The sequence below is a fragment of the Budorcas taxicolor genome, chromosome 17, assembly GCF_023091745.1.
Source record: "Budorcas taxicolor isolate Tak-1 chromosome 17, Takin1.1, whole genome shotgun sequence".
NCBI classification, from domain to species: domain Eukaryota; kingdom Metazoa; phylum Chordata; class Mammalia; order Artiodactyla; family Bovidae; genus Budorcas; species Budorcas taxicolor.
Genome location: NC_068926.1, coordinates 53,197,531 through 53,219,812, shown reverse-complemented (window position 1 = coordinate 53,219,812; position 22,282 = coordinate 53,197,531). Strand labels below are relative to the sequence as shown.

Below are 22,282 nucleotides of genomic sequence, written 5' to 3'. Positions count from 1 at the left end.
ATCCCGGCAGCAATTTATCAGCATAAAGTAACAAGAATCTTTCTAGAAGATGGGAACTTTCACAAATTGAATCATTTCAAATGTAGTAATAGAGGTGGATATAAAAAGGAACTATCAGACCAATTTGCTGGGACCTCCCTGGTGGTCCAGTAGCTAAGACTCAGTGATCCCAATGCAGGGGGCCTGGGAGCGATCCTTAGTCAGGGAACTGGATCCCACATGCCACAGCAAAAAGATCCCACATGCCGCAAATAAAGTAATTACTTAAAAAAAAAAGACCAATTCACTTGGGAAGTAAATATATTCATTTAGAGATCTTTGATTTTAGGGGCGGGGCCTCACCTCTCTGTGCATAGAAGAAAGTGCCTTCAATACAATAATCTTAAATACTTAAGATCTCTATTTTCACATTTTGCACCTGCTCTTCAAAATATTTAGATAAGGCATGGGAATCAACGCAATTGCTTTTATAGCTGTAATCTTAGCTTTGATAAGGTATCAATTATTTGTTAGAACAGTTTCATTTTCACATACTTTATCAGTGTCTATTCCAGACATAAACTCCTGCTCCACTGTCAATTTATCAAAGAAGTCTTCAGAAGCTAAAATGGAAATAGCAAATTTGTAAGTAAGAAATTCAAGAAATGTTAATGCTTTTATACACAGAGCATGATTAGGAAACATAACATGCAAAAAAGAAAGCAAACAAAAAATTCAAACTGCCACCTGAAAAGAATCTAAGAAACATGGAAAACTAAAACTCTGACCTCCTAAGTTACATCCAGGAATAGTCAACCACTGCACCCTTTCGCTCGGAGAAGGCAATGGCAACCCACTCCAGTACTCTTGCCTGAAAAATCCCATGGACGAAGGAGCCTGGTGGGCTGCAGTCCATGGGGTCGCTAAGAGTCGGGCACGACTGAGCCACTTTACTTTCACTTTTCACTTTCATGCATTGGAGAAGGAAATGGCAACCCACTCCAGTGTTCTTGCCTGGAGAATCGCAGGGACGGGGGAGCCTGGTGGGCTGCCGTCTATGGGGTTGCACAGAGTCTGACACGACTGAAGCAACTTAGCAGCAGCAGCAGTACCCTTTCGCTATTCTTAGGACTCTCATGAAATCTCAAGATCCTTAGGACTCTAATAAGATCTTAGGAATTTTTCTTCAGTATCAGTGAAAGCTAATTTGCCAAGAGCCTTTTACTTGCATCATCAGATCGAACCCAGTTTCACCTGATTTCCACGTCCATCAATATGAAAACAAAGGACTGATTTTCTAACACTTTTATGTAAGATTCAAAGTATACTTTATAAAACAGGGCATTGAACAATCTCTAACTCAGCTTTTATAGCCTGTGTTTTAACAAGTAAATTCACCTTTGGTGTAACAGACATTTCCCAAGCTCTTTCAAAATACTTAACATACGCTCTCTACCTAAGGAGTCTTCAAGGGAAAAACCAAAACTAAAACAGAAACTGGATTCTGCTCTAAGTAACCCTTAATGACAAGACAAAAACCAGATTGAAAAAATTAACTGCCTCATGTTAGGGGAAGAATTTTTTTCTCTTTTTGACATTCCAAATATTGTATCACATGATTACATTATCATATTAATGAAAGAAAACTGAGTTAATCACAAAGGGAACATTTTTGACTATAAACATGGGAACATTTAATTAACACTGAGGATAACATATGGTATTAAAACAGAGCTAACCCTCCCAAGGGAGCATGGTGGTGCCAGTGGCCATGATGTCAGTCATGGTGCGTGCCAGTCAGCCCCAGGTGAGCTCCATCACTTCCCAAGGATACTCACTAGTTACATCTTTGATCAGCTCTGCAATTGAGGTGTGATTTGCGAGGGAGCCTCGCGCTGCCTGCATGTGGGGCAGCTGTGAAACGAACTGCTTGATCTCCCCAACCGTCTTGGCGTTGTGCCTTTCCTGAAATGCATAAAATAGCAGAAGCGGGAAGTGGGGAAAATATTTTAAGCACTCTCTTTGTATTGCTTAGAGGACATTCAATTTATACTAATGCAAAAGAAAGAATGGAATACAAATAAATCAGGCCAGACCCATCTTCAACATGACATAAAAAACAGAAAAGACAGGCTCGGTGTTCCTGTTCACTACATTAGTACTTTTTTAGGGAGCAAATGCCTAAGGTTTTTTCCTTCCCAGGCACCAGACAATACTGTGATTAGTATTTGTGGGGACAGTATTGGTTATCCACAAACATTTCTGAGTAAAAAATTAAAATCAAGACATTATGTTAAGAGGGGAACATAAACAGCAAAAAGTGTCCTCTGTAACAAAAAAAATCCATTCTTACTGCTGAACCTCAATCTTACATATTGTCCATGGATAAAAAGGACCTTACTTCATGATGAGAAATTTTTTTTTGTTAGCAAAGTTTAGTCATTGTAAAGCAAGTAACTCAGAAAATTGAAGAAAATCAATTAACGAATACTAATCCTAAGAAAAACCATAGCCTTGACTAGACAGACCTTTTTTGGCAAAGTAGGCTTTGCTTTTCAATATGCTGTCTAGGTGAAGAAAGCTGAGTGCCAAAGAATTGATGCTTTTGAACTGTGGTGTTGGAGAAGACTCTTGAGAGTCCCTTGGACTGCAAAGAGATCCAACCAGTCCATTCTAAAGGAGATCAACCCTGGGTGTTCTTTGGAAGGAATGATGCTAAAGCTGAAACTCTAGTACTTTGACCACCTCATGCGAAGAGTTGACTCATTGGAAAAGACTCTGATGCTGGGCGGGATTGGGGGCAGGAGGAAAAGGGGACGACAGAAGATGAGATGGCTGGATGGCATCACTGACTTGATGGACGTGAGTGTGAGTGAACTCCGGGAGTTGGTGATGGACAGGGAGGCCTGGCGTGCTGCAGTTCATGGGGTCACAAAGAGTCAGACATGACTGAGCAACTGAACTTAACTGAACTGAATCCTAAGAAAGATGAACCTAGGGCCCTCCCAGGTGTGTCCAGTGTTTAAGACTTCACCTTCCCATGCAGGGGGTGTGGGTTTGATCCCTGGTTGAATCACGCATGCCTCATGGCCAAAAAACCAGAACATAAACAACAGAGGCAAAAATTGTAATAAGTTCAATAAAGATTTTTTAAATGGTCCACATTAAAAAAAAAAAACCACTAAAAAAAATAAAGATGAAACCTGGAACTACACACTCAGTGAAAAAAAATCGTCTTCAAAGTTCTCCTAATATATGTTTCCAAAGACTAAACAGGCAGAGTTCAGCATCTTACTGAATTTCCGTTTCAAAAATGAGCTTAACCAAGAATAAACCAGTGGCTGGGCAAGAGAAGGCAGGAAGGTGATAATGAAGCCATCCATTTAAAAGCTCTGGGCTCCTGAGATTTCACTCTTATTATCACCTCCTGCATCTGCAGAGTTCCCCTGCCATTGGCATGTTGGCTAAACTGGGAGCTTTTGGCCCAAACTGCAAGTTCTATGATGGAGGATCTTTTATTTAGAGTACAGCTGGCTCCCTCTTAAGAGAGATGGGAAATAATTAAAAAGAAGGTAAAACAAATATTTACGGTGAAAGCTTGTAAACTCAAAATACTACCCCTTTCTCTCCCTAAAAGAGAAAAACACCTTTTCTCATGGGTCTGGGAGGAAGTTTAAAAAGAAAACCTTGGGGGGGATTTCCCTGGTGGTCCAGAGGTTAGAACTCCTTGCTTCCAATGCAGAGGGCAGGGGTTCCAGCCCTGGTTGGGAAACTAAGATCCTGCATGGTACGAGGTGCAGAATCAATGAATGAATAAAGGTGCATATATTTAAAAAAAAAAGAAAGAAAGAAAACCTTGGGTCCTCCAGTGGCTGAGCCCACGGTTTCTCAGAAGAGCTGCAGCCCCGCTCAGTGGCTGCACTTTGGCAGTCCTTGCTCGTTAGGAGGGGTGGGCAGTCTAGCCTGTGACGTACAGAAGCTGGGTAACAACCAAACCACCTTACCTCGAATGCTGCGGAGATCACCTTTGCTTTCTTGCTAAGCACGGAGCCCACAGCATTGAAGTTTTTATCTCTGATCTCAGCGTACAGCTCCTCTGCAGAATTCAGCTGAAGCTTCTTTGCTTCCGTGGGAAGGTCCTTACCACCATCGCCCTGCTTTTTAGGGGCGAATTTCTCCGGAGGTAGTTTCACATAACCTGAACAACAGTGGAAGGGAACAAGGCCCTGCGTGTGTTTAATGGAAGAACCAGTTTAGCTCAGGCACTAAAGAGAATTTTCCAACTCAGAAGAGGGTGGAAGCTGGCTTTAGAAAAAATGGTGCATGGCACTGAGGCTCTGATTTTTCCACAATCACAGTACAGAACGCAGTCACTCTTCAATACTAATATCATGGTTCCACTTTTCTTTGGAGTCACCTATCTAAATCACTGCGGCAACGTTTAGTTAGTTCCTAAATTTATTCAGGGATGGGTTACGTTTTCACTTAAAAAAATTTTACAAGGATCTCTCCCATTATCTTACGGTGTTTTTCAAACTGTAGGTCATGTCCCGTTAGTGGATCACGAAATCAAGTTGGTGTGTTGTAATAAGCATTATAAACAAACATACAAAACATTAAATACCATAGTGCATCACATGAAGTAGGGGAATGTTGTTTTTTTTAATAAAATTTTGCTTCAGTTTCATACACACATATGTGTGTATGTAGTAGGTCATGATATAATACGTATTTTGTTGTTGTCCAAAATAGTTTGAAAGCTATCACCTGAAAGTCAATTTCACCTCACTTCCTGTTTTTATAAAGTTTTATTGGCACAAAGCCATGCCCATTTGTTTTCTCTCATCTGCGACTGCTTTCACATTACAATGAAGAATGGAGACTCCACAGAGGCACTGTATAACCTAAAATACCTACTATCTGGCTTTTACAGAAGCTGTCCACTCCAATCCAGGAGAAGCTCCCAAATTACTCGGCACAGCATCCAGTTCCTCCGCTAAGTAGCCTTAACCCACTTCTCCCACCTGTGTTCCCTCCAAACCAACTTAGTCACATTTCCAGAAATACCCCACATGCTCTTACGAGTTGCCTTAGCACATAAACTGGTTTAACTCTAAGAAGCCTGGCAGTATGAATCAAGGACCTTATAATATTAATACTTCTGACCCCTAAATCCTGCATCAGAGAATGCAGAGGAAGAAATATAGTATATGAAAAAAAATTATGTACACAGATGCCTTTATAACCATTAAAAAACAAACAACAAAACTGCCCAACATTAGGGGAAGGGTTGTACAAACCATGGTATAATATATATTATGGATTTTAGTTAAGCTATTAAAATTATACATATGCTGAGAAAACGCTCATCTTCAGTTCAGTTCAGTTCAGTCGCTCAGTCATGTCCGACTCTTTGCGACCCCATGAACCGCAGCACGCCAGGCCTCCTTGTTCATCACCATCTCCCAATTGCACTCATCTTACATGCCAGTAAAGTAATGCTCAAAATTCTCTAAGCCAGGCTTCAGCAATACGTGAACCATGAACTCCCTGATGTTCAAGCTGGTTTTAGAAAAGGCACAGGAACCAGAGATCAAATTGCCAACATCCTCTGGATCATGCTCATCTTATACCAAATCAAAAAAGAGGTTCAGGGAATCCCTGTACCTAGTCCAGTGGTTAAATCAGCACTTTCTCTGTGAAGACCTGGGTTCAATTCAGGTTCAATCAAAATCTGGTCAAGGAACTAAGATATCCCACAAGCCGCGTGGGCTCCCACAACGCCCCCCTCGCCCCCGCCAAAAAAATTTCAGAATAATTTGTACAAGCTGATTCTACTTTTTGTTAACTAAAAACAAACTCTGCATAGAAAAAATGACTATGAGGAAATACACCAACCAAAATATTAACATTTGTTGTCCCAAAGTTTGGGGGCAGGATTTCAGGGATCATGGGAGATGTGTGTTTTCCCTCTGTGTTTTTTTAATTTTCCCTTAATCAATGTTTGACTTATATTATGAAAAAAAAAAACCTTGCTGCCAAGAAACTGAATTTACACATATTCGTTCTCTTCTTGGAGAATCCCTTCCTACCTCTCACCTATCTTACATAGCCTCCCCTCACTCCCCAGGCCACCTCCCTGCCCTAAACCCTAGCTCCTTCTAAAGGTATCTTAGGTGTTTTGCTCTCTGCAACCATGAGAGGAGGGGCTCCCTCATTTCTTTGATTCCTACCTACTATCTAGCATAGAACTCCTCTGTCCATGAAATGGAGTTTTTAGAAGTATTCAAGATGCCATCTTTTGGTGACTTCCCTGGGTGGTCCCGTGGTTAGGAATCTGCCTTCCAATGCAGGGATCTTGGGTTTGATCCCTGGTCAGGGAACTGGGATCCCATATGGTGCAGGGCAACTAACCCCATGTACTACAACTACTGAGCCCCTGCACCACAAAAAAAGACTCAACACAACCAAAAAAAAAAAAAAAGCCAAATTTTGGAACAAATAATTTAAAAATAAGACTTTTTACAGCCTTATTAAAGACTCTGCTTTGTGGAAACCCCTCTTCACGGCTGTGTCTTCATCTACTTCCGTGGCTACCCATCTATCCATCTGCTATCCATGCATTCTTATGGTAGAATACACCTAACATGAAACTTACCATTTTAACCATTTTACAAAAGCATTTATTACAAACACAACTTTCTATAACCACAGCTGGTCTCTAGTTCCAGAACTTTTTTTATCCCAAAAGAAAACCCTGGGACTTTCCTGACAGGCCAATGGTTAAGACTCCATGCTTCCACTTCAGGGGCTGCGGGTTCAATTCCTACTTGCTGAACTAAGATACCACATGCCTTGTGGTGCAACCAAAAAATTAAAAAACAAAAAACCCAAAGGAAATCCCACACCCAACAGGAGTTGACTCCCCATGCTTTTCCTGAGCCCTGGCCACCACCAGCTGGCTTTCTGCCTCCATGCTTTCCTCCAGGGCTCTTCCTTGGCCCCCTGTGATATAACTCAGGATGCCAAAAGAGACTGGGGCTCATGTAAATGAGGGAAGGAGGCCTGGATGGGACAGGAGTGGTGGAGTCTGCGGTAGTCTGGAGAGAAGGGCCTGTCTAAAGAAGGGATCTGCACTAGGCACCAGCTGCCACATAGGAATGTGGTCATGGGGTTGCCAGAGCCTCATAGGTTTTTAAAGACATGGAATACATCAAGATCATTATTAGAGTCTTCTCCAATTTTAAACAGTGACAGAAACAGACACAAATCATGCAGTCAAAAGCAAATAAAACATACTTGTGATCTCTGACCCCAACTGCCTGTTAAGCCTAACTCTCGCAGGCCTTCAAGTCTATCATCAAGTGTCTCCAACCTCCTGTTCTCACCTTTCTCCCAGAACGTACCCCGCTGTGCCCTCTGCCTCAGCAAGCTTTTTGCCCCACGGCTCCCCGCAGGTATTATGCTGCCTGCCCCTCACCAGCAACGCCCCCCTAAATTCTACCCATCTTTCCAAACCCAGTACAAAAGCCACCTCATCCACAAGCTTTCCTGAATGACTGCCCACCTTGGAATCTATGTTCTCCAACTGCAGGGCCACCTGCATTTAGCCCTGGGCCTCTGCTCACAGGGGGCACACACAGCCCCGTGCAGTAAACACTCGCCAGCTTATGTGTGACCAATAAGGACAGTTCGCTCAGATGTCACTGAATCCCAGTGTCTGCAGGTCTAAAGTCAGCATTTTAATTTTTCCAAATACTGAGTTATTTAGAAAGGAAGCGTCTTAAGAAAAAAAAAAAATGGTCTTTTGAGTTACTATTTTGGCATATTTTTTCTTCTCTGTCCACTATAATAAATACTGCTTAGAATATGGGTTTTTCTTTAAAAAAAAAAATTAACTGGTCTTTTGGATATTCCTATCAGATTACCTATTGGTAAAAGGGAGGGTTACTTTACTCACTGTTCTGAATGCCATAAATTTCATCAATGAGTCCTTCGTATGTAAGCTGAGTGGCGAGAGGCGATAATAAATCCACGTTCCGATCAAGCAACAAGAGATTATCAAACACGGGGAATATTGAATTCTGGCTTCCTGTAAACTCTCTCTTCATCCTGATCATCATATTGGCCACTTGCTGGAAACAAAACATGGGATCAGGTGGGACTTTCCTGGGCATAAGCAGATTTAAAAATCTGGCTAAGACTGAAAAAAAAAAAATTGGCTAGAACTTCCCTAGTAATCCAGTAGTTAAGACTCTGCGCTTCCAATGCCAGGGGCCCAGGTTTGATCCCTGGTCAGGGAACTAATATCCCATGCGCCACATGGCACAGCCAAAAAAAAAAAAAAAAAAAATCAGCTAAAAATGGAAAGTATCAAAAAAGTAAAAATGGAGAAAAATGGTGGAAGAGTGAGATGGACAAGAAATAAACAGCGACAAAAAACCACTCTGTGTTGGATGCCCATTCCAACACTTAACACTTTTACCAGCTATTTCTCAACAAGGCATAAAATCAGAGTCCATTTCTATCATTCACGGAAGTTCTATTCTATAAGTCACCATGAATGCTGAATCAGTGAATACTGAACCACTGCTCTGTAGGGCCATGAGGGTGAGGGCTCCTTGAGTCTCTGGTTACAACAGTTTCATCATCTGATCAATATATAACCTTGTTTTATGTGTGTTCTATTTAAAGACATTAAATATATGCTGTTGATTCTCCAACACTATCATTTACACCTAAATGAAGCTCATCTAATATGAGTTTTCTCCCTAAAGGCCCATCATAGCCTTCCTACATCCTGAAAACTGGATAGCACTTCTGCACCACCCCTGGGGGCCATTTTAACAGTGAAATCACCAACCAGAAAAAAAAAAAAAAGGCATAAAAATGCACACACACAAAAAAAAGTGGCAATGAGTACTGCACTATAGTGGCAAAAATCACACTTGTTTATGGTATGAGTTGAAGGCAGAGGGTTGCTTGCTGTGATCTCAGCTGAGAACATGCACGACTTCAATTACTGGATGATACAAATTACTGCCTCCCTGAGCGTATCTGCAAAACACTGTGCCAATTTGGGAGCAATAAAGAAATGTTAGCAAGTATGTGAATTTTCAAATCAAAACAGATTCCCACTCCTCCCCCTCCCAGGGACCAGGGCGCCCTTGCTCCACCATCAGAAGCATCTCCCATTTCTTACCCGGGCGCACTCTCCTTTCCCAAAGATCTGGGGGATAGTCCCGTATAGAGCTTGCAGGGTCATCAGCCCCTTGGCTGCATGGTACAGGCTGGTCTGGTCACTTTCCAGATAGCACTCCTGTGGAGAGGAAGAGCCAGTTACCAGCACGGTCACCTGGGTGCCTTGTGGTGCCTGCCTCTGTCTGGTGTTGGGACTTGGCAGCCACTGGGTAAGATGGTGTCCACTTCTCCACTTTGCCAGGAAGCCGCAGACTGGGGTCCAGTTTACAAAGCTGCTGTTTGGCAGCCCAGGCCAGAAGCCCAAGAGCTCTGCCATCAGGAGACAGCTACGGAAGCAATTCTCCCAGGGCAGAGCCTTCTGGAAGGTACTCCTCCTCGTTTACCAGCTCTTGAATGAGCTACTGATTAGAAAAGATTTTACGGGCTTCCCATATGGCTCCGTGGTAAAGAATCTGCCTGTCAAGCAGGATCGGGAAGATCCCCTGGAGGAGGAAATGGCAACCTACTCCAGTATTCTTGCCTGGAGAATCTCACGGACGAGGAGCCTGGCGGGCTACAGTCCAAGGGGTAACAAAGAGTTGGGCACAACTTATTGACTAGACCACTACTACCAAGAAAGACTGAGATGGGAACCAATTTTTATTTCAATGTTTTATTTGCAATTGGAGAATAATTGCTTTACAATGTTGTGTTGGTTTCTGCCATACAACGACGTGAATCAGCCATAAGGATACGTATGCCCCCTCCCTCTTGAACCTCCCTCCCATTTCACCTCTCTCATTCACAGTGGTGAGTGCAGAGGCTAGGAGGGCACTGTGGGAGGCCACATGGCGATACCACAAGTGCACGTATTCGCTGAGCCCCAGAATCCCAGGTGACCTCACAATGGAATACGTGGCAGTCTTTACAAATATGACACAGATTTTCACACACACTGACGGCAACTGAAGGCCATAACATCTTGAGAAATGAAAAAGGGGCAGCTGAACAATCTTTAGAGTGATCCGATTTTCAGAAAATATATTTTACCTTATGAAGTATACAGGGTATATTTTGTATAGTAGGCAAAATTATACTTTTGGCATAGAAAAAGGGACACAAAAATACACATCAAATCAGCTAGGGGGAGGTGGGAGGGAGGTTCAAGAGGGAGGGGACATACATATCCTTATGGCTGATTCACGTTGTTGTATAGCAGAAACCAACACAACATTGTAAAGCAATTATTCTCCAATTGAAAATAAAACATAGAAATAAGAAACATAATATACAAAAGTGACAACTCAAGAGAAGAAAATCTAAAAAGTGAATAAATTATGAAAATTATAATAAAAATGAAAAAAATACATTGTTAATTGGCTATATTCCAATACAAAATAAAAAGTTAAAAATAAAGAAACAATTTCAGACACTGGTAGGAGCACAGGTTCCTCACTCTGGTTGTCTTGATCCAAACCTCAGCTGTGTCACTTCCCAGCTGGTGCCTTGGGGCAATTAGACAATCTCTCTATGCAGTCTCAAAAACGACAGAATGATCTCTGTTCATTTCCAAGGCAAACCATTCAATATCACGGTAATCCAAGCCTCTGCCCCAATCAGTAATGCTGAAGGAACTGAAGTTGAACGGTTTTATGAAGACCTACAAGACCTTTTAGAACTAACACCCAAAAAAGATGTCCTTTTCCTTATAGGGGACTGGAATGCAAAAGTAGGAAGTCAAGAAACACCTGGGGTAACAGGCAAATTTGGCCTTGGAATACGGAATGAAGCAGGGCAAAGGCTAATAAAGTTTTGCCAAGAGAACGCACTGGTCATAGCGAACACCCTCTTCCAACAACACAAGAGAAGACACTACACATGGATGTCACCAGATGGTCAACACCGAAATCAGATTGATTACATTCTTTGCAGCCAAAGATGGAGAAGCTCTATACAGTCAGCAAAAACAAGACCGGGAGCTGACTGTGGCTCAGATCATGAACTCCTTATTGCCAAATTCAGACTTAAATTGAAGAAAGTAGGGAAAACCACTAGACCATTCAGGTATGACCTAAATCAAATCCCTTATACAGTGGAAGTGAGAAACAGATTTAAGGGCCTAGATCTGATAGAGAGAGTGCCTGATGAACTATGGAATGAGGTTCATGACATTGTACAGGAGACAGGGATCAAGACCATCCCCATGGGAAAGAAAGGCAAAAAAGCAAAATGGCTGTCTGGGGAGGCCTTACAAACAGCTGTGAAAAGAAGAGAGGCAAAAAGCAAAGGAGAAAAGGAAAGATATAGGCATCTGAATGCAGAGGTCCAAAGAATAGCAAGGAGAGAGAAGAAAGCCTTTCTCAGCAATCAGTGCAAAGAAATAGAGGAAAAGAACAGAATGGGAAAGACTAGAGATCTCTTCAAGAAAATTCGAGATACCAAAGGAACATTTCACGCAAAGATGGGCTCGATAAAGGACAGAAATGGTATGGACCTAACAGAGGCAGAAGGTATTAAGAAGAGGTGGCGAGAATACACAGAAGAACTGTACAAAAAAGATCTTCATGACCCAGATAATCATGATGGTGTGATCACTAATCTAGAGCCAGACATCCTGGACTGTGAAGTCAAGTGGGCCTTAGAGATCATCACTACAAACAAAGCTAGTGGAGGTGATGGAATTCCAGTTGAGCTATTTCAAATCCTGAAAGATGATGCTGTGAAAGTGCTGCACTCAATATGCTAACAAATTTGGAAAACTCAGCAGTAGCCACAGGATCAGAAAAGGTCAGTTTTCACTCCAATCCCAAAGAAAGGCAATGCCAAAAAATGCTCAAACTACCACACAGTTGTACTCATCTCACACGCTAGTAAAATAATGCTCAAAATTCTCCAAGCCAGGCTTTAGCAATATGTGAACCATGAACTTCCTGATGTTCAAGTGGGATTTAGAAAAGGCAGAGAAACGAGAGATCAAACTGCCACCATGCGCTGGATTATCGAAAAGGCAAGAGAGTTCCAGAAAAACATCTATTTCTGCTTTATTGACTATGCCAAAGCCTTTGACTGTGTGGATCACAATCAACTGTGGAAAATTCTGAAAGAGATGGGAATACCAGACCACCTGACCTGCCTCTTGAGAAACCTATATGCAGGTCAGGAAGCAACAGTTAGAACTGGACATGGGACAACAGACTGGTTCCAAATAGGAAAAGGAGTACATCAAGGCTGTATATTGTCACCCTGCTTATTTAACTTATATGCAGTGGTTAAATAAACAGGAAATCTCTCCTCTGGGCAGGTTTTGTCATGCTGGGACAAGTTTTCCTCAGCTGCTACCGAGTCGCATTAATTACACAGATGTGAATTATACCAGGGAACACCATTATAGGTACATGATTTAAAGTTAATACAGCAAAATGTTAATTCCAGAATCTAGGTGATGAGTATACAGGTATTCACTGCACCATTCTTTCAACTTTCAAGTATGTTTCATATAAAACATTAGGTCGGGGGCAGAGTCGGGGGCAGGTGGAGAAATCTGTACTACCATTGGAAGAGGTTTACTGTAAGCAAAACAACGGGAAAAGTGACTTTAAAAAAAAGAGCCAAGAAACTCTCTTGGTTATAAAATTCATCAGGGGTGCCAGAGAGTTCTTCCTCAGGTTAACTCTTTGAAGATGGTGATCAGAGTAACAACATAACACAGAAGAAAAAGTTTCAAATAATTCTGGGCACAACACCAGTGCTTCTCAAAAGTTCTAGTCTCCAGACTAGCAGGATCACTGTCACATAGGCAAAATTCAAAGAAGGAGACACAGATAAACATGATTACATTAAGAAAACACACACAGGGTGGGGAGTAACTAGAAGTGGCGAAAGTAGGCATTCTGGAATACTGGTAGCAGTTTTGTTGTTTTTTTTAAGCGGAGTGCCAGGTGTGTTCACTTTGTTAAAATCCATCAAACTTTACACTCATGATTTGTGCACTCATCTGAGTACAGAATATACTTATAAAGAAAGAAAGTACACATAGCAAAAACTATCATAAACTACGTCAAGAGACAACTAGAGTACCCCTGCTTGCTGCAACTAGCCCCCTAGTGCAGCAACAAAGACCCACTGCAGCCAAAAATATGAATCAACCAATAAAATTTTTTTTAAGTGCCATGTTTACTTAAATATAAGACGTGATACCATAAAACTCCTAGAAGTAAATACAGGCAAAACATTCTGACATAAATCATACCAATGTTTTCTTAGGTCAGTCTCCTAAGGCAATAGAAATAGAAGCAAAGATAAACAAATTGGACCTAATCAAATTTATAAGCTTTTGCAAAGCAAGGGAAACTATAAACAAAATGAAGACAACGTACGAACTGGGAGCAATTATTTTCAAACAAAGCGATGGACAAGGGCTTAATTTCCAAAACATACAAACAGCTCATACAACTTAATAACAAAAAAATTAACAACCCAATTAAAAAAAATAAGTATATGGTATAAATGGACATTCCTACAAAAAAGATATACAGATGGCCAGTAGGTACATGAAAAGATGCTCAATGTCACTAATTATTAGAAAAATGCAAATCAAAACTACAATGGGGTACCACCTTACACCAGCGAGAATGGCCATCATTAAAAAGTCTACAAATAATAAATGCTGGAGGGGGTGTGGAGCAAAGGGAAAAGGGAACCCTCCCACGATACCGGTGGGAATATAAATCAGTGCAGCCACTATGGAAAACAGTATGAACACTCCTTAAAAAACGAGAATTGCCATGTGAAATAGCAATCCCACTCCCGGATATATATTTGGAAAAAGAAAAACACTAATTTGAAAAGATACTGTATGTACCCCAACATTCATGAGAGTACTAATTACAACAGACAGGGAAGTGACCCAAGTGCTCATTAACAGATGAATGGATGATGAAGATATGGGGTGTGTGTGTGTGTGTGTGTATAAATGTATGTGTCTGTATACACACACACAATGGAATATTGGGCTTCTCAGGGGGCACTAGTGGTAAAGAACCCACCTGCCAACGCAGGAGACATGGGTTCAATCCCTGGGTTGGGAAGATCCCCTGGAGGAGGGCATGGCAGTCTGGAGAATCCCATGGACAGAGGAGCCTGGAAAGCTACAGTCCAAAGGGTCACACAGAGTTGGATGTAACTGAAGCAACTCAGCAAGTGTACAGTGGAATATTACTCATCCATGAAAAAAAGAATGAAATCTTGCCATTTGCAGCAACGTGGATGGACCTAGAGACTATTATGCTTAGCGAAGAAAGACAGAAGCACTGTGCGATACCACTCATATGTGAAATCTAAAAAGACAAGACCATGAATGTATACACGAAACAGAAGCAGACTTACAGGCATAGAAAACCAACCAGCGGTGGCAGAGCTCCCTCACCTGCCGGCCTGCATCTCCTACAAGTATCCCATATGAATAACTGCTTCTTGCCTATCCCTTTGCCTCTCACTGAATTCCTTCTGTGCTGAGACACAAAGAACCTGAGCCTCAATAAGTCCAGACACCAGCTACTGACAGCCCCACCAGGTGGCAGAAGTTAACTGTATGCTGCTAGTAAGCATGCAGACTCCAGACCCGTTGGAATCAGAAGGTTGATGATGCTGACTTCCACTTACCTCACCACTGACCAATCAGAAGAGTGTCCACAAGCTGATCACGCCCTCTTTGGGCCATTGCTAAAACTCCTCACTACTCCCTCCAGGAGCGGACACACAGTTTTGAGGGCATTAGCCCACTGTGGCCCCCTTTGCCTGGCAAAGCAATAAAGCTATCCTTTTCTACTTCACTGCCCCCCATCCAAAAAAAAGACCAGACCAGTGGGGCATGGAAGAGGGGAGGGACAAATTAGGGGTATGGGACTAACAGATACCAACTAGTACAAAAAAAATAAGCTACAAGGATATACTGTACAGCACATGAAACTATACCTAATACAATAACCCATAATAGAATATAATCTGCAAAAATACTGAATCATTCTGCTGTACATATGAGATGAAAATGACCATCAAGCTCACAAATTTGGCAAAAATCACAGCCTGACATTAAAACAGAAAATGCCAAACTTACTTTGAATGCACTCTCCGATTCCATGGATAGGAGATCTCCATCAAAAGGAATAAGATCTAGGCTATACTCCTCCCTATGAATAAAGGATCCCAAAACACCCAGATCCTTCAACCGCTGTTCGCACAATAAGCTACGTCGTGGCACAAACAAAATGTGGAAGTCTCTTGCTGGGCCACGTCTGTCTTCACTGCAAAAGAAGGGACATTTGTTAGCTTATGAGCTCCCTAGAGTCTTCAACTATTTCACTTACTCTATCTCCACTGCCATGCACACAGAAAGCACTAAATAAATGCTGGTGAGATAAACATATGACATTGACTTTCAGACCCAAACAGTTACAGTCACTTTCTTGCTCTTTTTTTTCCCCCTGACAGGAAACCAGCATTGATTCATAGCCAATATGTGCATTTTCTAGCTTTCTCTCTAACTATTTTCAGGGGCATTAAAGCTCTGAGGCTTACTGAAATGGTGTATGTGTCTTATTGAAAACAAACAGATCTTTAACCAAACCAATGCAGCCACAGAGACTCCTTTTAAAATGAAAGCTCACTATTGACTCTTCTTTCTCCTCTCCTTGACAGTGAACTTCTCAAAATAGCCCATATGGCGTTTAAGATTTTAGGGGCCACATCAATCGATTATATCAGAGTGCAGATGGAGCTGGGAGAACTTCCTCTCTAGATTGGACGCTATATTAAATTTTAATCAGCTCTTACTTTGCTTATGAAATTCAAGTACCTTGTAATGAGTATAACCATTAGAGGGAGGCTTTTTTGTTGTTGTTCATTTTTAAAACCAGGGTCCTTTCTACTGATACATATCCAGACTTTTAGCTGTCCTAAAAGAATGCAGTTTTATAATAACTGCCCTCTCAGACTGTTTGAACAATGTCACAAGTTTCCTATTTCCATTCTTGTATTTTTCCATATTTGTCCTAGTTTTTCTAAAAGACCACTTTTTGGGACGTTTCTGGTGGTCCAGGGTCTAAGACTCTGCTCTCCCAATGCAGGGGGCTTGGGTTCGATCTCTGCTCAGGAATCTAGATCCCAACGAAAGGTTTGCATGGGTTTCCCTGACGGTCCAGTGGTTAAGGAACTGCTCGGCAATGCAGGAAACACTGGTTCAGTTCCTGGTCTGGGAGATCCCAGGTGCCATGGAGCAACCAAGCCCGTGCACCACAGCTACAGCCTGCGCTCTGGAGCCCATGAGCGGCAACACCTGAGGCCCACATGCCCTGAGTCCGTGCTCCCCAACAAGAGCAGCCACTGCAAAGAGAAGCCCGCACATCACAGCTAGAGAGTAAACTCACTCTCTGAAACTAGAAAAAGCCCATGTGCAGCAACAAAGACCCCGCACAGCCAATAAATAAATACTAAAAAAAAAAAAAAACCAGAAAAAGAGTTTGCATGCTGCAACTGAAGACCCCACATGCCACAACGCAGATCGAAGGTCCCGAGTGCTGCAACTAAGACATAGCATGGCAAGATAAAAATAAACATTAAAAACAAACAAGAAGCAAAAAAAAAAAAGCCACTATCCAAGGCACTGGCAAGAGAAGGGGTTTACAATGAAAAGCTCAAGACATTAAAACCGTTAGAAGGATTAACTCCTACTGGCACAAACGTAAGTTCTGAGATACCTGAGCACGTTTTCAGCAATGATATCCATCAATTCTAGCCTGGGTCTGACAAAAAAAATTATATTCTTGACATCGGCTGCTGGCAAACGACTTCCTTTAAGTGTAAACATTTTTTCCACTTCATGTTCCTAAGAAAACACATACACAAAAAGTTAACAAAATCACTCAACTTTAAGTATCATAGTCAGACTCGGACATCAGAAACACTTGCAGTCAATTCACATCAATGCTTTGTTCTCAAAATTTAGATTTCCCACAGCCAGCTGCATTAACAGTAAGGTTTCAGGATGAAGTCACTGTGACAGTCTTTGAGTGTAAATGACTCTTAATGCGATAAACTATCAAAGATACCAGGTAACAGTCATATAATGCTGGACTTCTGTGGTGGCTCAGCAGTAAAGAGTCCACCTCCCGATGCAGGAGATGCAGGGGAGAGAGATCCCCTGAAGAAGGAAATGGCAACCCATTCCAGTGTTCTGGCCAGGGAAATCCCATGGACAGAGGAGCCTGGTAGGCTACAGTCTAAAGGGTCACAGAAAAGTCAGACATGACTTAGCGACTGAACAACAACGAGAGCAATTAGGATCAATACAGAATCATTAACCAAAGGACCACTGTATACAAAATGTTAGCCATACATTAGCATCTGTGTTATAAAGACCAAACCGCCCTGCAAGCCATTTACTCAGGAGGAAATGTAAAATCTTACTCTTATTGCTGAAGTACAGAGTTACTAATACCTGAACAAAACCTGAACAGTCCACTTACCTTCAACAGTGAATACTGTGCAATCAGGCCAAAGGGTCCAGTGAGATACTCATCCCAAACTATTGCCTACAAGAGGGAAGAAATGAACATTACAGTTAATATCAAGAATTTCAACAATATCAACAGAAAATGGCAGTCATACATAGTAGAACTACTGCCCTCAAAGTCTGAAACTGGCTGTGGTCACATTTATATTGTGTGGATCTTAAGAAAAAAAAAAACCAGAGTCAGGGCAAGTAATGTTACTGGCAGTCATAGGAAACTTAAGATTTAATCACTGTCCTTCGAAGCCAAGTGGGCATTAGGAAGCATCACAAGGAACAAAACTAGTGGACGTGATGGAATTCCTGCTGAGCTATTTCAAATCCTAAAAGAGGATGCTGTTAAGTGTTGCACTCAATATGCCAGCAAATATGGAAAACTCAGCAGTGGCCACAGAGCTGGGAAAGGTCAGTTTTCACTCCAATCCCAAAGAAAGGCAATGCCAAAGAATGTTAAAACTACTGCACAATTGTACTCATTTGACATGCTAGCAAAGTAATGCTCAAAATTCTCCAAGGGAGACTTCAACAATATGTGAACCAAGAACTTCCAGGCGTTCAAGCTGGATTTAGAAAAGGCAGAGGAACCAGAGATCAAATTGCCAACTTCTGCTGGATCATAAAAAAAGTGAGGATTCCAGAAAAACATCTACTTCTGATTTATTGACCATGCTAAAGCCTTTGCGTGAATCATAATAAACTGGAAAATTCTTAAAGAGATGGGAATACCAGACCACCTGACCTGCCTCCTGAGAAAGCTGTGTACAGGTCAAGAAGCAACAGTTAGAACCAGACATAGAATAGACTGGTTCAAAATTGGGAAGGGAGTACGTCAAGGTTGTATATTGTCACGCTGCTTATTTAACTTATATGCAGAGTACATCATGAGAAATGCCAGACTGGATGTAGCACAAGGTGGAATCAAGATTGCTGGGAGAAATATCAATAACCTCAGATACGCAGATGACACTACCCTTATGGCAGAAAGTAAAGAGGAACTAAAGGGCCTCTTGATGAAGGTGAAAGAGAATGAATAAGCTGGCTTAAAACTCAACATTCAAAAGACAAAGATCATGGCATCTAGTTCCACCACTTCATGGATAATACATGGGGAAATAATGAAAACAGTGACAGACTTTATTTTCTTAGGCTCCAAAATCACTGCAGCCAAGAAATTAAAAGACACTTGCTCCTTGGAAGAACAGCTATGACCAAACCAGACAGCGTATTAAAAAGCAGAGACATTACTTTGTCGACAAAGGTCAGTCTAGTCAAAGCTATCGTTTTTCCAGTAGTCATGTATAGATGCAAGAGTTGGACTAGAAGGCTGATCACTGAAGAACTGAGGCTTTTGAACTGTGGTGCTGAAGAAGACTCTTCAGAGTCCCTTGGATTGCAAGGAGATCAAACCAGTCAGTCCTAAAGGAAATAAACCCTGAACATTCATTGGAAGGACTGATGCTGAAGCTGAAGCATCAAGACTTTGGCCATCTGATGTGAAGAGCTGAAAAGACCCTGATGCTGGGAAAGATTGAAGGCAGGAGGAAAAGGGGACGACAGAAAACGAGATGGTTGAATGGCAACACTGACTCAATGGACGTGAGTTTGAGCAAGCCCCAGCAGATGGTGAAGGACAGGGAAGCCTGGAGTGCTAAAGTCCATGGGGTTGCAAAGAGTTGGACGTGACTGAGCGACTGAACAATTAGAGGAAATAAGGAACCGTAGTTTGTTGTGTATCTGTGTTACGGTATTATTATCAGACTGAACCATATGGAAACTGCCAAATGCAACAGTTCAACCTACTATTTTATAAGTAGCATGCAATTCAATTATAAAAACTAAAACCTCTGATATAGGTATTATAAAGTTTATTTTGACAAGAGAAAAATTTTAAAGGCTCAGAAAGTTTAAGTAACATGTCCAGGACTCCCTGGCGGCACAGTGGGTGGAAGTCCACTTGCCATGCACAGGACATGGGTTTGATCTCTGGTCTGGGAAGATTCTATATGCCTCAGAACAGCTAAGCCCATGTGCCACAACCAGTGAGCTCAAGTACTGCAACTGCTGAAGTCTGCGTGCTCAAGGGCCCTTGAACCACGACTAATGAGCCCCCATGCTGAAACTACTGAAGCTCACGTGCCTTAGAGCCAGCAAGCCACAACTACTGAGCCTGCATGCTGCAACTAATGAAGCCTGTGCACCGAGAGCCTGTGCTCCACAAGACGACAAGCCAGGGCGGTAAGAAGCCCGTACACCAAAACTAGAGTAGCCCCCAAACTCTGCAACTAGAGAAAGCTCGCAGGCAACAATGAAGACTCAACGCAAACAAAAATAAAAATAAATAGATTAATTAATTTTTAAAAAACATCCAAGGCCGTATTAGGACCTTGAATATAAACAGCATAAAGAAGTCAAGTCTCCAGCTTGGGACTGAACAACCTCACAGAGCATTGCTCTGGGACCCTCTGAGCATTTCTACTGCTAAACTCCAGTGTCAGTTCTTTTTCTTTCTTTTTTAAATTGAAATTTTTATTGAGACATCTGTAGAATTACAAATATTCAGTTGAAAGACACAATACAGGGAAGAGTCCCCAATATGCTTTGTCCAGTTTCTCCCAATGCAAACATTTCGCAAAACTATAGTACAATAGATATTTACAACCAGGGTATTGACACTGATACAATCCATGATCTCATTCAGATTTCAGAGTTATTTAATGAACTGGAACTGGGCGCCTAGGACTTAGCCTGCTTTTGTTTTCTCTCCATAGCTGCTAGCACTCACTCCACCTCTTGGGGTCCTATTTTTTCTAATACTGACTGCTGAATTTCCCCAATTTTCCTCTTCTCTTCAGAGTTATATTGCCAGTTACTTAGGAAGACTGATAAATCCTCAAGGGAGAGGAAGGAGGTGAAGTGAAGTCAGTGAAGTCGCTCAGTCCTGTCCGACTCTTCGCGACCCCGTGGACTGTAGCCCACCAGGCTCCTCCGTCCATGGGACTCTCCAGGCAAGAATACTGGAGTGGGTTGCCATTTCTTTCTCCAGGGGATCTTCTCGACCCAGGGATCGAACCCAGGCCTCCCGCATTGCGGGCAGACGCTTTAACCTCTGAGCCACCAGGGAAGCCATACCGCTTAAAAGAAGTCCTACGAAGTTCCCGATCTACGGTTTCTGATTCCATTGTGAGTTGGGTGCTAATAAACATCTAACAAGAAAATACTATTTAAGTAAGCTGACGTTAAAAATCTCAGTTACAACTTCTCACAATTCAAGTGAGCAGCAGATTGCAAGGTGTTGGTAGTTCATGTTAATTCTTTTGAGGATATGGTCTTTGTAATGAATGGACACTGGTGCAGCTACGTTCCTGGGCGGGGCCGCCTCCCCAGTTCCAACATCTCGGGTGGGAATTGGACAGGGGATTACCGGATCCGCCTCTCTGGACCGGAGGGGCACCTGACACAAGCTGGTTCACGAAGGGCTGAGACAACACGGTGGCTTATTCTGCAGCCACGAAATAACAGCGATGCCACGCGTACTTTGCGATGGAAGCCCCACCAAAAGGCCCCTCTCCCCGACTTATCGTTCCCGCCGGCTCTCCTCCCTGGAAGCCCTAGGAGACCTAGTACACTTCGAGCCCAGGCAGCTAGGGACCGGATGAGGCCAGGCCGGACGGCGGTGTCGCCGCGCACTGTCCCTCACCTTGCTTCCCGCGCACTTATCCAGGAACTCGCGCAGCTCGCGACGCACTGCCTCGCGCAGCACATTGAGGTTCACTCGCCCGTAGGACAGGTGTGCCGCCATCTTGCCCCACCGCCCCCTTTACCCCCTACTCCAACCAGATCTGCATTTCCCTACGTGTGGCCCACCGACGCTGTCACGTGACGATAGGTTCACGTGACCAGGGCCGCTGACAGCACACCAAACCCGGAAAACCATAATGGGAGGCCATCTGCCAGTCTCCCTCCCGGTCCTAGTGCCCGCCTCTTTCGTCGACCGCGTGGGTTCCGAGGCATCCCAAGACCCCATCCAGACTTCTCCACAGTCCCGGGCACCTGCGCTGGGTGCTGGTTGAGTTTAAGGACAGAGATTAGATCCTGCACGTCCAGGAGGAGGCTTTCTTCTTAGCAGCAAGTATACTCTCTGTAAAATGATAATGAAGCTATATTTGAATGGAAATCTTTTCAGTCAGTTCAGTCGCTCTGCTGCTGCTGCTGCTAAGTCGCTTCAGTCGTGTCCGACTCTGTGCGACCCCATAGAGGGCAGCCTACCAGGCTCCCCGGTCCCTGGGATTCTCCAGGCAAGAACACTGGAGTGGGTTGCCATTTCCTTCTCCAATGCATGAAAGTGAAAAGTGAAAGTGAAGTCGCTCAGTCGTGTCCGACTCTCTGCGACCCCATGGACTGCAGCATGCCAGGCCTCCCTGTCCATCACCAACTCCCGGAGTTTACTCAAACTCTTGTCCATTGAGTCGTTGAAGACATCCAACCATCTCATCCTCTGTCGTCCCCTTCTCTCGCCTTCAATCTTCCCCAGCATCAGGTTTCAAATGAGTCAGTTCT

General features: G+C 42.8%; 1 protein-coding gene across 1 annotated transcript in view; it reads right to left on the bottom strand.

Annotated features, from left to right (window-relative positions):
* VPS33A (VPS33A core subunit of CORVET and HOPS complexes) overlaps nucleotides 1–21,559 on the bottom strand; it is a 30,330-nt gene extending 8,771 nt beyond the window's left edge. Inside the window, exons 1-9 of the mRNA XM_052654650.1 lie at nucleotides 21,423–21,559; nucleotides 17,682–17,747; nucleotides 16,914–17,041; nucleotides 15,275–15,461; nucleotides 9,182–9,298; nucleotides 7,940–8,114; nucleotides 3,984–4,177; nucleotides 1,818–1,944; nucleotides 535–602 (exon numbers count right to left, since the gene is read on the bottom strand). Of these exons, the coding sequence (XP_052510610.1) occupies nucleotides 535–602; nucleotides 1,818–1,944; nucleotides 3,984–4,177; nucleotides 7,940–8,114; nucleotides 9,182–9,298; nucleotides 15,275–15,461; nucleotides 16,914–17,041; nucleotides 17,682–17,747; nucleotides 21,423–21,524 (1,164 nt within the window). The 5' untranslated portion in view covers nucleotides 21,525–21,559. The remainder of the gene's footprint in view (nucleotides 1–534; nucleotides 603–1,817; nucleotides 1,945–3,983; nucleotides 4,178–7,939; nucleotides 8,115–9,181; nucleotides 9,299–15,274; nucleotides 15,462–16,913; nucleotides 17,042–17,681; nucleotides 17,748–21,422) is intronic.
* Between the last annotated feature and the right edge of the window lie 723 nt (nucleotides 21,560–22,282).